Source organism: Macaca nemestrina, chromosome 18 (assembly GCF_043159975.1).
Source record: "Macaca nemestrina isolate mMacNem1 chromosome 18, mMacNem.hap1, whole genome shotgun sequence".
Taxonomy (NCBI): Eukaryota; Metazoa; Chordata; class Mammalia; order Primates; family Cercopithecidae; genus Macaca; species Macaca nemestrina.
The window spans coordinates 72,273,332-72,289,296 of NC_092142.1; the positions used below are offsets into that span (position 1 = coordinate 72,273,332).

Here is a 15,965-nt window from a genome sequence, read left to right on the forward strand (position 1 = left end):
TAAGAAACTAGCAGTATTCTTATTTTCTTAAAATGTTTGGATCACAATACCAAACAACACAATTCAAAATGCCATAATCTCGAATCTTGAGTTCCCAAAAGATCAAAACCCGTAAGGATCAAAATCCCTAAAGTCTAACATCCCTGGTGTCTAAAATCCCAAAAATCACAGTCCTGAAAGATTAAAATCCCAAATGTTGAAATCCTGAAAACCAAATCTGGGGAAGGGGTTAGTGTGTTTTCAGTTGCACATGGGATAGTTGCATTATGCTGATTCTACCATATTAGGTGGACCTGTTACTCTGTTGTCTGTATTGGGAAATTTAGTATGGTTTAACACATGGGTGCCAGGTTGACAAGGCGTGGGCTTGTGGTCTTAAGTTTAGATGTCAACTTGACCAGTAAAAACTGTTGGAAACCTGGTAGAGCATAATTTTGAGTATATCTGTGAGAGCGTTTCCAGAGGAGATTTGTGGGTAAGTCTGAGTGGACTTTATGGGGAAAATCTGCCCTCAATGTTGACAGGCCCCATCCAACCAGCCAGGGACTTGGGAGAGAACAAATACAGAAGGCACATTGGTTTGTCTCTGATAGCTGGGACAGGCTTTTCCTCTGCTGCCTTGGACATTAGAAATTTGATTCCATGAAAGTGCATTATCACGACGTTGTCTTTGTGCATTAGTATTGTGTGTGTGCGTAAAAATGCAGACACTGGCAGGGCGCGGTGGCTCAAGCCTGTAATCCCAGCACTTTGGGATGCCGAGACGGGCGGATCACGAGGTCAGGAGATCGAGACCATCCTGGCTAACACGGTGAAACCCCGTCTCTACTAAAAAAATACAAAAAACTAGCCGGGCGTGGTGGCGGGCGCCTGTAGTCCCAGCTACTTGAGAGGCTGTGGCAGGAGAATGGCGTGAACCCGGGAGGCGGAGCTTGCAGTGAGTGGAGATCGCGCCACTGCACTCCAGCCTGGGCAACAGAGCAAGACTCCGTCTCGAAAAAAAAAAAAAAAATGCAGACACTTCCTCAATAAATGAAGAGATACTCTTTTTGTACATCTGAATTTGTGAGAGATAAAATTTCTGGAGATCTCAGCTCTTTGGGAAATTGCCTAAGTAGGGGTGACCCATCATGGTTTTTTATCTATCTTCTCAAAAGACTTAGGTTGTTTATATGATATTTCAGGTGATCACAGTTATAAAGCTGGGTGCCTGCAGTTACCAATCCTAATGGCATGCATTTGTACATTGCCCTTTTTCACCTGTTCCTTTGTAAATACAGTTTGTGGTACTGTTATACCCACGTGACTGTTGTTAGTCTACCTGTGTCTATGCTTGCAAAAATATGTATTTTGTTGCCTATTTTATTGCATAGAGTGGCCTTTGAAGTGTTCTGTTGTGTTTTTATATGTTTCTCAAGTAAATCCCTCTTTAAAAATGTAAATAAATATATTGTAAAGAATGTCTTTTGTTTTTCCAGAATTATATCTTTCACAATTTCAGCAGTCAGGATTTTGGCATTCAGGATTATGATTGGCTCCCAGATAGGATGAATCTTTAGCATTAGTTAAATTGCAGTTCCCTCAGTGCCGTGCAAGGAGCTATTTAATAATTTTGATTATTTATATTGGTAACGTACATGAGGGAACATGATTTGGGGTAAATGAAGCACCATTTGGATGATAAAGTCAGAATTGTTTTTCTAGGCCGAGAAATCCGTCTGCCCCTCCGAATCAAAGGGGAAGGCATGGGACCTAAGATTCACTTCAACTTTGAATTGCTGGATATTGGGAAAGTTTTCACCGGATCTGTACATTGTTATGAGGTAAGCACTAGAGTTGTTCGCTGAGACTTCCAACAGTACTTGGCTTTTTGGGTTTGTTGTATCTTATGTGTTTTTATTTGATGGAAAGTGTGTGCAATCACATTCATTCGCCATTACTCATCCTTGTTGAGACCCCGGAGTGCTCAGATTCTTCCTCCTCTTGCCTGGCCATCGTGAGGGAAACAACTTTTTATCTTCATTAGCCCTCCCTCACTTTAGTAAAAGCTGAAAAGCAACAGAGCCATAGTTTAACTGGTTTTATCCTCATTGTTTTGTAGATTGCAAAGGGAAAACCCATAAATACATCTCCCCATCTGTTTAGTGCTTGTTCTCTGACAACATAAATTCCACAGATCAGAGGATGGAGAACCTTTTACATTTTCTAGAACGTCCTAATGAGCATAGCTCTTTTCATACTTCGTAATTTTCTCTTAATGCACTGGTCTCCAATCTATGTTTTAAAAACCAATAATAGTTTCTGGAAGAGACTTTCCTGCTTTATCTTTCCAATTAATTAGAAAATGAAATTTTACAGGATGTCTGCATGAGTTCTTCAGGATCAGTGTTTACTTCAGTGTTTCACCATCACTAAATTTGTATCTAGGGCATATTTTTTATACTGCATCAGACTGTAACCCTTGAAACTTAATTTTGGAAAGGTTCCTTCGTTGTATATGTTTGTATTTTTATAGAGGTATTCAAAGCAATTATTTAATGAGTGACAAATAGATGTCAGGTTCATACTTTATTGTGTTTGCATATCTATGTGTCTGTGTGTGTGTGTGTGTGTGTGTGATTTCTAATCCTTACCAAATTGTGAAAGTTAGGCTTTATTACATCTATTTTGCGTATGAGAAATGTGGATCGTGTAGTGGTTAATATCATACACAACATCTCCCTTAATGTGTGTTGAGCACAGTGCTAGTGCTTTCACATTCACTCGTTCATTTAGTTCTCACAAAAACCCGATTTGTGTCCTAGCACTTTGGGAGACCAAGGTGGTAGATCACTTGAGGTCAGGAGTTCAAGGCCAGCTTGGCCAGTGTGGTAAAACTCAATTGCTACTAAAAGTACAAAAATTACCTGGGTGTGTTGGCGGGCACCTGTAATCCCAACTCCTTGGAAGACTGAGGCAGGAGAAGCACTTGAACTCAGGAGGTGGAGGTTGCAGTGAGCCAAGATCGTGCCACTGCAGTCCAGCCTGGGCAACAGAGTGAGATTCTGTGTTGAACAAAAAACAAAAACCAGCCCCAAACAATAAAACCCTATTTGTGACAACTATTTGTGAGGTACAATTAACTATTTCCATTTTATAGCTGGGTAAACTGAGGCTTAGAGAAGTTAAGGTAGTGCTAGATATTGTAACAAACAAATATAAAAATACATAATGTCTCAAATATGCTAGAAGCTTCTTTTATACCTTACATAAAGTCCAAAACAAAGGTTTCTAGTGAACAGGTGCTCTCTTCCAGCAGAGAAGCTGGAACATTTCATGCTTGGCCACCCCTACCACGTGGTCTTCAAGATTGCAGAAGGGGAAAGGGCATGGGGGAATGTATATGATATTTTTATAGACGGTAGCGCATTTCACCTACATTCATATTCCATTAGCTGTATGCACAGAAAAAGAGGAAATGCATTCAAGGAATGGCAAACCTGAATGCCAGGGGAGTTAAGTAACTTGGCAGGGTCCTGCAGCATGTAATGTTAGTGAGTCCTGGGGGACTAGGGCTGTCTCTCCTGTTCTGGAAGAGAAGGCCTTTGCTGGCCTCTCAGCCCTTCAGGTTCTCAGCATCCCACCCTCTCACCTTGGGTAAACCCAGCCTCCAGCCCACTTGGCTCTTAGCCCAGCCTAACGTGGTGTGGGGACAGTGCCCTGCGTCTCCCACATTCACAAGGTAACTGTGGCCTAAATGGGATGATGCAGAAGGTAAACAGAGATGTTAATGTCACAGTGAGATGGACTGTGCATAGGAACACAGTGTAAATGAAGAAATCAGTCGCATGGCTGTCATGAAATGACAAGTGACACAGCTATATGCCACACTGTCCTGGATTGCACTTGCGAGGTCACTTAGGGGAGAAGGAAAAAAAGTCCAGTAGCTCTCATTAAACTGATATTCTGTCTGCAATTTATCCAGTGTGAATTTCCTTTACATCTTACAGACTGAACTTATGAGTGCCACATCAGAAAAGAACCTTTAATTCTGATGCAAAATGGATAGGGTTTCCCTGAATGTAAATTTAGCAGAAGTGTGCTCGAGGCCACCACTTTCCACTGTCCCTAATTTTAATAGTAAAGCAAACCACAGCCAGTTAAATAAGTGTTAAATGAGGTGATGCATCAGATTGGACAGTTTGGAGAGCTGTGCAGTGGCAGAGAAGGACACGGTAAGGTGCTTCTTATGGGAATATTTTGCACTCTGCGTATTTAATGCTGATGTTTCATTGCTTCTCTCTTTCAATTTATTGCATTACCTACTTGAGACAAATTTGAATAACTAGCTATTGCCCTTAGTCATTGCTGAGCATAGCAGATACATAAAGAATAAACCATAACCCCAAGAGTATACACTATTCCCCGGTGTAATTAAGAAGGAAAACAAATGAGAGGCAAAGTTTGATTATAAATTTTCTTCTCTCCAAAGAGCTAGATCTCAAGGAAAGAGTATTATCAGTAATCAAAAGGCCTCTGAATTGTGTCCCAAAACTATTGCTGGTTTCTGTATTCATAAGTGGGTGCTTGTTTGTCAGGAGGAGAAGAATGATGTCATATTCTTAAAAATGGAGGAATGCTCACCATACAGAAAATATGGGCAAAACATTTCTGCTAACCAAAAAAACTAAAAGGCAATCCATGCATCTTCTGAAGTAAAAGAACAGGGTCCTCCAAGTTACCATTAATGCCTTCAATTTGCCTTCATGTTACCACTAGTACATATTAGTCACTTCTTAAGCACAGGTAAAATTTAAACCCATCCTGTTTGGCACTGAGGATATAAATAGCAGTCACTGACTATGTGTGGTGTCTCACATCTGTAATCCCAGTGCTTTGGGAGGCTGAGGTTGAAGGATCACTTGAGGTAAGGAGTTCGAGACCAGCCTGGGCAATACAGTAAGACCCCATCTTTAAAAAAAAAAAACCCACAAAAATTAGTTGGGCATGATGGCACATACCTATAGCCCCAGCTACTCAGAAGGGAGAGGTGGGACGATCACTTGAACCTAGGAGTTCAAGGGTACAGTGAGCTGTGATGTGCCACTGCACTCCAGCCTGGACAACAGAGCCAGACCCTATCCCTTAAAAAACAAAAAACAAACAAACAAAAACATATCAACAGTGTCTGTCATTTTTAAGCACTGTTTGCCAAGCACTATTCTAAAAATTACATAAATTAATAAATTTAATTTTACAGCAACATGAGAAGTTAGTAGTACTTACATTTTAAAGATGAGGAAACTGGAACACAGAGAAACTAAGTAGAATGTCCAAGGTTACAGAGCTAGTAAGTCAGTGGCAAAGCTGAGATTTGAACCCAGGCAGTTTGGCTGCAGAGTCGCTGGCCATAATCACTTTTCTACATGGTCTCTTTAAATGGAATGAAGGGTGAAGCCTGGTTCCTGCTACCAGGGAGCTTAGAATGAGGAAGATGGGGAAGAAACATAAAAAGATGAATAAAATAGCAAGCAGCAATTATTTATGCTTCTATTTTGGTGCATTGTCCATCTTCTCTTGGCAGAAGAGGCTGTCTTCCTCTGCTCTGCCTCTGCTGCCGACTCTTTCTCTCCACCATATGTTCTGGATGCCCTCTTCCCTGCAACCTGAGCCCCTGAACTCATCCTCCTCTGCATCCACTCAGACCCCATTCCCTTAGTTACCAAGGTCTCTTCTCTTACAACAACAACAGGCAGCACTTTGGTGAGTGCTTCCTCTAGGCTGCGCAATGCATATGCATTATCTCATTTATTACAAATATGCTTTCTCCTCTGCAGTATGTCCCACAGCCTTGCCACTCCCATTCTCACCTTTCACTACTCATCTTCTCAAAACAGGAATCTAAAATAGCCACTATTTCCTGTGCACCCACTCAATCCCCTAAACATTTGTCCTCTGGATTCTGCAATCATGCCCCACTGGGATTACTCTCTTCCTCAAGGTCAGGGATGACAATAATCTCTAAATAAAAATAATAAATCTATAACCTTTGCTCTGAACTTACTCTCTTGACCTCTGTCTGCATCTGACTTCATCTGGGAATCCTCCTCCCTCAGCTTCTGGGTTCCTGACACACCTCACATTTGCCTGCTGACCTTCTGCAAGTTTCTTCAAGATCTCTCATGCTCTTTGTCCTCCAAAGCCTTAGGTGTAGGTTGAGGGTGGTTCCTATATAAATCAGGAAAACATGCTGTTCACCCTCTAGGTATAAGGACAGCATTGGCAAGGATCAGAGGTGGTGTCTTTGGAAGCCAGGATAGAACAACATGGCTGTAGTCAAGGTTCATGCCCAAGAATTGTAGGGACAGTAGACTGAGGCCTGCCATGTAGGATGCCAAATGTCATGAGTGTGCATGTAAAGAGCTCAGGCACGAAACCCAGTGCACAACCACATATGGGCAATAACATGCTTCCAGAACACTAGTATATAGGAATACAACTTTTCTACAGTAAAACAGTTGCTTGCATAAGAATCTCAAAGCAATCATCCATCCAGTAGAATTTGAGATGAAAGTATCTCAATAGGATGAAAACTCATAGCACAACAAAGAGAACCCTTGTCATCTGGGATCCACAATGATGTCTCATGTACATTCTTCAAGCTACATTATAAACATAGGTTTAGGTAATTCTCACTCTGCTATTCAAACTTCCTTTTTATTTTTAAATATGCTGCTTAGCCTCAGCCTTGTCATGCATATAAGAGAAATACTTACTTTCCCTTGGTTACTTTATAGAGAGTAGCAAAAAAAGGGGGTATTTTAAGGCTCTTCATCAGTATATGTGATTATGATAAGTCTTTATAGCACAAGCATAATATATATGACCAATTTCATTTTAAAGAGGAGACTAAAAATGTAAAATTACTTCTGGCTTGGGAGTTCTATCTTCGAACACTCAAGGCATCAGACTGTTCATTTGTCCCTGAGTGTTCTTTGGTTCTAATTCCTGCAACTTTCCCTTTGTTGCTGTTAAACAGTACAGACACATGCTTATATGAAAATAAGTCAGAGGCCCATTGACCTTCACATTCTTGCCTTTTATTGATACAGGCAATACTGTACAACAAAGGCAGCATCGATGCTCTCTTCAATGTGACCCCTCCAACTTCAGCTTTGGGGGCCTGCTTTGTTTTCTGTCCCAAGGAAGGCATCATTGAACCAAGTGGAGTCCAAGCTATCCAGATCTCCTTCAGTTCTACCATCCTGGGAAACTTTGAAGAAGAGTTCCTGGTCAATGTCAATGGGTCACCTGAGCCTGTGAAACTGACCATTAGGTAAGGTGCATTTATAACGAATGTAGAAACTAACTGAAGTTTTAACCTGTTGCCTTTTTAGCTTTTTAAATAGATCCTGTCTGGATGTTCATAGCTGTCTTTGTTGATATGAACACATCAGCATAATAGAGTGTGTTAAATTTCCATCAGTGTTTCCCTAGTGAACATGTATAAGTTATTATAATATAGATACAGATGCTGTTTGGAGATCTAGTTTTTCTGCAAGTTATAATCTTATAAAATAAGGATTTAGACATTAAACTAGCTTCTAGTTACTCTCTATGTCTTAGGATGTTTAGAGAAAATAAGTTATTACAGTAACACCTGAATAAAATCATCTGGGCTAAGCTTTGGCCATTATCACAGTTTCTCTAAACTTTTGTCTTTTGTTCTTATTTTAAGGAAATTGTTTACATGATCTCACTATCATGTCTTCAAACATTGTAAACACATTGCTCTGACTCTATTTGGATTCCCACAGCAGCAGGTTGTTAATTACCATGGCAGTTTCTCTTATTCTGGTAACTGCTAGCAAGACCTCCCTCCATCTACAAGCTGAGGTCTCCCTTGGGGCAAGCCCTGGGGATAACATAGAAAAGAGATAGAGACATATGACCTGAAGGATCCAAGGAAAATGTACTGATCTCATGATATATACTTTACATTCAGAATCTCAAGATTAGCTGAAAGGTGATTACTATTTAGTCTCAAATTCTTGCACCTCAGTGTCCCTGTTATGCACTGAATTGCTTCCCGCAGAATTTATATGTTGAAGTGTTAACACCCAGTACCTCGGAATGTAACTCTTCTTGGACATAGGGCCTTTAAAGAGATAATTAAGGCAAAATGAGGTCAGATGGGTGGACTTTAATCCAATATGATTGGTGTCCTTATAAGGAGAGGACATTAGGACACAGACATACTCATAGAAAAGGGCCATGTGAAAAAATAAAGAGAAGCTGAAGCGAGAGACCCTCAGAAAAAAATAACCTTGCAGTCACCAACCCTCTGACAGCAACAGAAATAAACTTCTGTTGTTTAAGCCACCCAATCTAGGATACTTTTTTATGGCAGCCCTAGCAAAGTCATACAACCCCCAACAACTAAGGAGAGTGAATGTGTGTGCCTCAAGGGTTCTGTGGCATGGCCAAAGCAGCCTGTCATAATCATAATCTTTTTTTATTTTTAAGTCTCAAGACTTATCTCAAACATTCACAAGACATTTACATTCTCTACCATAATACATGTGTTTGTTATAAGAGAAGAATGAGGGTTGTTTTCCAAATGTTTGAATAACATTGACTCTTCACAAATATGCATCATACTTATCCCAGCTGACATCCTTTGCATATGTATACAATATGAGAAGTGTGGGAATACATTTTCATATTATATGAACTTCAGCCCACTTACTATCTTCATAACATCTCATCTCTCATGACAAGCAGTGAAGGGTGGTTATCTGAAGAAGTAGGAAGAACAAACTTATGAATGTAACCGTGTCTCCAATTCACGGATCCTCTGGTCCCATAAGGGTCTTTGATAAGATCCAGCAGATCAACTATTGGAAGCTTTCTGACTACTGGGCATCAGGAAGTATTGCTCTGAATCATAAGTACCCTTGACAACATCCAGTATCATAAGCAAGCCTTCATACATAAGCAGCAAAGATAAAACCTTTAAGCTGTGCTCTAAAAACATTTAAGATAGAAGGAATAATAGCCCTATCTGTAGGAAGGAAAGTGTAGGATAATAAAGGAGCAGTTTTACTTTTCAGATAGATGATAGAAGGAAAAGTGCTAGCCAAGGAAGGCTAACTGCCCCTCAAGTTTAATAAGAAAGCTCATCCCAATTTCACCTGGCCATTCCCCATTTTAAGTTCTGGCCTAATAATTAATACTGTGTCTTACCATCAACATACATACATAGCTACCCTTTTTAGGAATAATTACGTGGATATTGGTTTAATAAACTCTTATTGAGTATCTCCTTCAAGCAAGGTTGTATATTAGGTGCAAGAAGTCATGTATTTGGGTTTGTTAGACATTCCTGATGCATGACTACTACTGCCCTCACTTTTGACTCTGAATTATTTACCCAAATTCAGGATTGCCCGTTCTCTAAACTATTCCCTAAACTAACTTAAAAATACAGTAAAAGAAATAACAAGGGAATTTAAAAGGGTAGAAAATATCCATTTAACACAAAGAAAGGCAGTCATGGAGGAATAAAGAAACAGAAAAGACATGAGACATATAGAAAATAAGTAGCATGAGTCCTGCCCTATCAACAATCACATTAAATGTTAATGTATTAAATACTTCAATTAAAAGTTAGAGAATGGCAGAATGGATTAGAACAAAACAAACAACCCCCCCAAAAATGATCTATCTATATGCTTTTTACAAGATACCACACTTTAGATTTAAAGATATGAATAGGTTGAAACCAAAAGGATAGAAATATCTATACCATGCAAACAGTATCAAAAGAAAGCTGGAGAGACCATGTTATACCAGACAAAATAGACTTTAAAACAAAAATTGTTACTCAAGACAAAGAAGGGCATTTTACAATGATAAGATAGTGAATTCATCAAAAAGATATGGCAATTACAAACACACATCTAATAACAGAGCACCAAAATATGTAAGTGCAGACAGACAGAATTGAAGGGAGAAATAGACAATTCAGCAAAATAGTAGGGGATGTCAATACCCCACTTTCAATAATAAAAAAAACTAAGCAGAAGATCATAAAGGAAATAGAAGAGTTGAACACTATAAACCACCTAGACCTAACAGACATCTACAGCACACTCTACCCAACAGGAATAAAAGAAAGGACATTACTGCCAACCTTACAGAAATTAAAAGGATTAGTGGATAATGCTATGAACAATTGTATGCCAAAAATTAGATAATGTAGATGACATGAACAAATTCCTGGAAAGACATGAACTACCAAAACTGACTCAAGAAGAGAGAGAGAATCTGAATAGACCTGTAATATATTCCAACCAAAAAACAAACAAACAAAAAACAGGATCAAGTGGCTTCACTGATGAATTCTACTGAATGTTTAATGAAGAATTATAAATCTTTCACAAACTCTTCCAAAAAATGAGAAGGTAGGAACACTTGTCAACTCATTTTACGAGGCCAGTATTACCCTGATACCAAAACCAAACAAAAACATTACAAGAAAACTAAAAACCCATAACCTTTATGGATTTAGACCCAAAAATCTTTGACAAAATACTAGCAAACCAAATCCAGCAACATGTGGAAAGGATTATACCCCATGACCAAGTGGGATTTATCCTAGGAATGAAAGGTTGGCTTAACATATGAAAATCAATCAATGTAATACAACATATTAATAGAATAAAGGACAAAAACCACATGATTATTTCAATAAACACAGAAAAAGCATTTGCCAAAATTCAGCACCCTTTTATGATTAAAAAAAAAAGTAACAAACTAGGAGTAGAAGGGAACTGCCTCTACATGGATCAAAGACTGAAATGTAAGGGCTGAAACTATAAAACTGTTAGAAGAAAACATAGGGATAGGCCCGGCACAGTGGCTCATGCCTGTAATCTCAGCACTTTGGGAGGCTGAGGCAGGCAGATTACCTGAGGTCAGGAGTTTGAGACCACCCTGACCAACATGGTGAAACCCCATCTATACTAAAAATACAAAAAAATTAGGTGGGCATGGTGGTGTGTGCCTGCAATCCCAGCTGCTTGGGAGGCTGAGGCAGGAGAATCACTTGAACCCAGGAGGCGGAGATTGCAGTGAGTGGAGATTGTGGCACTGCACTCCAGCCTGGGTGACAGAGTGAGACTCTGTCTCAAAAACAAACAAACAAACATAGGGATAAATATCCATATCCAAAAACCAAATAAGCAATAGTTTTCAGATAATCAGCATCTAAGCACAAGCAACCAAAGAAAAAATAAATAAATTAGACTTCATCAGAATGTAAAAAAGTCTGTGCTGCAAAGGGGATACTATCAAGAAAGTGAAAAGACAGCCTACACAATGGGATAAAGTATTTGCAACTCATATATCTGATAAGGGATAATAATAAATTACTAGATAGTTGTAACTCAATAAATAATTCAATTTAAAAATGGACAAAGCGTTTAAGCAGATATTTCTCAAAGAAATATACAAAAGGCCAATAACACATGAAAAGACTGTCAACATCATTAATCCTCAGGGAGATGTAAATCAAAACCCCACAATGTGGCACTACTTCACACTCACTTGGATGTCTATAATCTTAAAATGGAAAATACAGTAGTTCCCCTTTATCTGCATTTTTAGGCCCCAAAGTGCAAAAGTAAAATTAGCGTTACTCAAACACAAGCCCTGCAATACTGTGGCAGTTGATCTGATAACCAAGACAGCTACTAAGTGACTAAAAAGAGGGTAGCATCATGCAGCATCGATACACTGGACAAAAGGGTGATTCATGACCCAGGCTGGACAGACAGTGGATGACACAAGACTTCATCACACTACTCAAAGTGACAGGCACTTAATAATGTATGAGTGATCTATTTCTGGAAATTTTTTATTTAATATTTTTGGACCGTGTTGACCATAAGTAACTGAAACAACAGGAAATCAAAACTACAGATGAGGAACTACTGTAAGTGTTGGTGAAAAGGTGGAGGAATGAGAACCCCCAAACACTGATAATTAGGAATATAAGACATGGCAGCCACTTTAGAAAATGGTTTATCAGCACCTCAAACAGGTAAACACTGAGTTACCGTATGACCAGCAATTCCATTCCTAGGTATATACCCAGGAGGAATGAAAGCATATATCCACACAAAAACTTGTACATGAGTATTTATAACAGTATCATTCCTAGTAGTCAAAGATAAATGAAATGTGGCATATCCATACAATGGAATGCTCTTTGACCATAAAAAGCAATGAAAAGAAAAAAATGAAGCACTGATAGATGCTACAACACGGTAGCATGGATGAACCTTGCTACCACGGTCTTTTGTGACTGCTTCTTTCACTTGTCATAATGTTTTCAAGGTTCAGCCATAGTGACACCATTATAAACCTTGAAAATAAGGTTCATCCATTATGAGCCCTGAAAACATTATGAAAGAAGCCAGTCACAAAATACAACACATTACATGATTCCATTTGTATGAAATGATTAAAATAGGCAAATCTATATAGATCTGAGTTGGATTAGTGGTTGCTTAGGGCTGGTGGGTGCAGGATAGAGGGTGACAGCTAAAGGGCATGAGATTTCTTTTTGAGGTGATGAAAATGTTCTCAAATTGACTGTAGTGATGGTTGCATATATTTGTGAATATACAAAAAACATTGATTTGTGCACTTTAAATGTGTGAATTTTATGATGTGTGAATTATATGTCAATGAAGCTGTCATTTAAAGAAAAAAAAAACACAGGAGCCTGTAATAGTGAGCAATACTTCTGTAATTTCCTGGTTGAATTTTTTAAATCTCTGATCTCTTCTCCTAAAGATCCCAGAGTAGTCATGCATGTCACTTGCAATGTCTAAATAAGTTAAGGTGTACTTGGGTTCTCCACTGTGAATAATAGGATTTAGGGATCTCTCAGAAATCTGCTCACAAGTGAACTTGGACTAGTTAGTACTTCACCTGCTCTGTGGAGGGTAAGCCTCCTGTTCTATCTTCTGGACATTTCCATTTACCAAAATTCACACACCACTTCTTGATTTTGGATGTTCATTTCTAGTTTCTTTCAACAGAACCTGACTATGGAAAGAATCTTTATGGGGATTTATCACCAAACTCATGATCGATTGCTAAGAGAAATAGACTTACCTAAATTTCCTCCTCAGTTCACTTCCTTTAAAGCTTAGTGATTCTTGTGTCCAATAATGTTGCATCGTTAGTGGTTTCTAGCATTTCAAACCACTAACAATAATTTTGAAAACCTGCTAAAAATCTAGTGTCATTAATAAATGTCTATTCATAAAGGGTAAAAATGCATGTATAATAATACATCATCTGTTCTCAGCTCCACACGTTAACACTGACTTGACTTGTTATTTTACTTTGTCAGAAATACTTTCTTGGGCCTCATAGCCCAGGAAATGTCTATAAAGTTAATATTGTAGGTTCTGGAATTTTGTTTCTTTTTTATTGCCAGGTACTCATTTCTCAATACCGCATAAGCTAGTATTTTAGCTAGTATGCCTTGAAAGATCATAACAAATATACTTTTACTCTTCCTATTTACTCTTCCAATTCATGACACAGTATTTTCAGTGGTTGGATAAACAACACTGTAAAATTAGTGTGATTTTAAAAAATTACCCGTAAGCAATTTTCTTCCCTCCTATTTTTACATATGTGATTTTATAAAGTTTGAACCATAGCACAGATATATTTTGTATTCAACTTGTCTCACTTATATATTGTAATAATTGAATCATTCTCTCTCTTTTCTTTCAAATTATAGTTTTAACAGACCCCTGCATTGATTTATGGCACAATCTTGGCATAGACTGTCCTAACATTCTGAATCCCTGTGAGAATTAATGTGACCATATCTAAGTCCAGATGGGATTGTTCAGCCACAGTTCCCTCAGTTACATGTGCCTTTGGACAAGTGTCATGTATCTCTGGTTGTTTAAACTTCTGCATTGATTAAATGTCTGCTTCGTGTACATTTTTTAAACTTCTTTCCTACTTTCTTTAGCATCTCGTGCATGTCAGACAGACACTTTTGGTCTGTTTGTTACTTTGGTCCCTAAAAGCTTCTTTTCAAGTGAAGCATATAGCCTGTCGGTCTGTTTGTTGACTTCATTCTCAACTGGATCCTAATTCCTGGCTGAGTCCCAACCGCTCCCTTTAAAATCACTTTAGATCATCAGCGTGAAATATAATAAATGCTCATGAGAAAGTTACACTTGAAACTTGTTGCAGTGAGTCTTTGCTGTGGCCATTCCTCCCAGGCTTACAACAACCTCTCATCACATTATGGTCAGAGCTGGAGCAACTGGGAGTACCACTAAGACATCATCATATTCTGCATGGTGTGACACATACAACAGCTGGAGCTTGGTGAATTAAAAGATTCTTGCTTAATGTGTTTTATGCTATCTGTGTGTCTATAATGTTTAAAAGTTTTGCCACACAGATGGGACACTTTTCAGTTCTTGCTTTTGGCCTACAGATAAAGACATGGATCATGGAGAAAAATAATTGTTTCTGTGAAGGTAAACAAGATAACTTAATAGATTAGTTTTCTTTTGCTGCTGTAACAAATTATCACAAATTTAGTAGCTTCAAACAACACATATTTAATATTTTACAGTTTTATAGCCTTAATGCAGGTCTAGCTGGGCTAAAATCAGTGTTGGCAGGGCAGTGTTTCCTTCTGAAAGCTCTAGAGGGGAACCCATTTCCTAACCTTTTTTGGCTTTCTGAGGCTGCTCACATTCCTGGATGCATGGTTTCCTTCTTCTGTGTTCAAAGCCAGGTTGAGTTCTGAGATTGCAGCACTCTGACCTCCTCTGTTGTCTCTGTCCTCTATTTTTAAAATCACCCTTGTGATTACAATGGGCCTACCAGGATAAGACAGGATAATCTCCCCATCTTAAATTCAATTAATTAGCAACCCTAATTCCATCTGCTACCTTAATTCCTTTTTGCCATGTAACCTAATATATTCATAGGTTCTGGGAATTAGGACATAGATATCTCTGGAAGCCATTATTCTACCTACCATACCTTCTAAGCTAGAAGTCATAGAATCTCTCTATTATTTATTTTAAGCTAGAGCATCTCTCCAAGATCATGAAGACGTGCAGTGAGAGAGAAATAGACCAACATTTACAGTAAAGAGTCATTCAATGTCACCTAGTCCAGTCCTCTCTTTTATACATGAGGAAGAGAAACAGAAGCTGATAGAGATAAAGTGGCTAGCCAGCATCACAGTGAGTGAATGTCACTGTGGTAGGAATGTCACAGCGGTAGGAGCAGAATTGGAACAGTTTATATGACAGCATGGACAGGGATTACTAGTATCAGTGATAGTCTTTGATGTGTATTGCATGATTAGACCTATAATTTTTATTTCTCGACACATTAATAACTTTACATGATGTGTGTCTCATTCAAAATCACAACATTTTGTGCCCTTGTTTGATGATCCATCTGCTCTGCCTCTCACCTGTTCATTGGTAGAAATAAGACAGTAAGTTAACCACAGCATTGTTTGTCAAAACCCATGGTTTGAATCATGAAAGAGAATTTTAAGAACCACTGTGATAGACCATCATGTCATCATTTCTTTAAATCCTGGATACTGTAATTGACATAATGTCACGCTATGGTTTTTGTATTTATCCTTGCCCCGCTTCCTGATTGTGACTCTGATTCACTGGGTTCTCTCCTTCTCCCCCACCTTGTATTCCTCCTTCCAGAGGCTGTGTCATTGGACCTACCTTCCATTTTAATGTTCCAGCTCTGCACTTTGGTGATGTTTCCTTTGGTGAGTAATTTTCCATTTTAAATTAGAAATTGAATAGGATTCCTTTTCTCTACATGGAAGGAGGAAGGTTTACAAAGGACCCCCGTTCCATGGCCCTGGAATACAAAGTCCAGCACAAGGA

At 38.7% G+C, this 15,965-nt stretch overlaps 1 protein-coding gene across 14 annotated transcripts in view; it reads left to right on the plus strand.

Moving 5' to 3' along the window:
• Positions 1 to 15,965, plus strand: part of LOC105491299 (HYDIN axonemal central pair apparatus protein) — a 468,775-nt gene that overhangs the window by 182,631 nt on the left and 270,179 nt on the right. For all 14 annotated transcript variants that reach the window (XM_024795897.2, XM_071084900.1, XM_011757559.2 and 11 more), the window contains 3 exons: positions 1,705 to 1,823; positions 7,092 to 7,315; positions 15,777 to 15,844. In XM_024795897.2, coding sequence (XP_024651665.2) covers positions 1,705 to 1,823; positions 7,092 to 7,315; positions 15,777 to 15,844 — 411 coding nt within the window. The remainder of the gene's footprint in view (positions 1 to 1,704; positions 1,824 to 7,091; positions 7,316 to 15,776; positions 15,845 to 15,965) is intronic.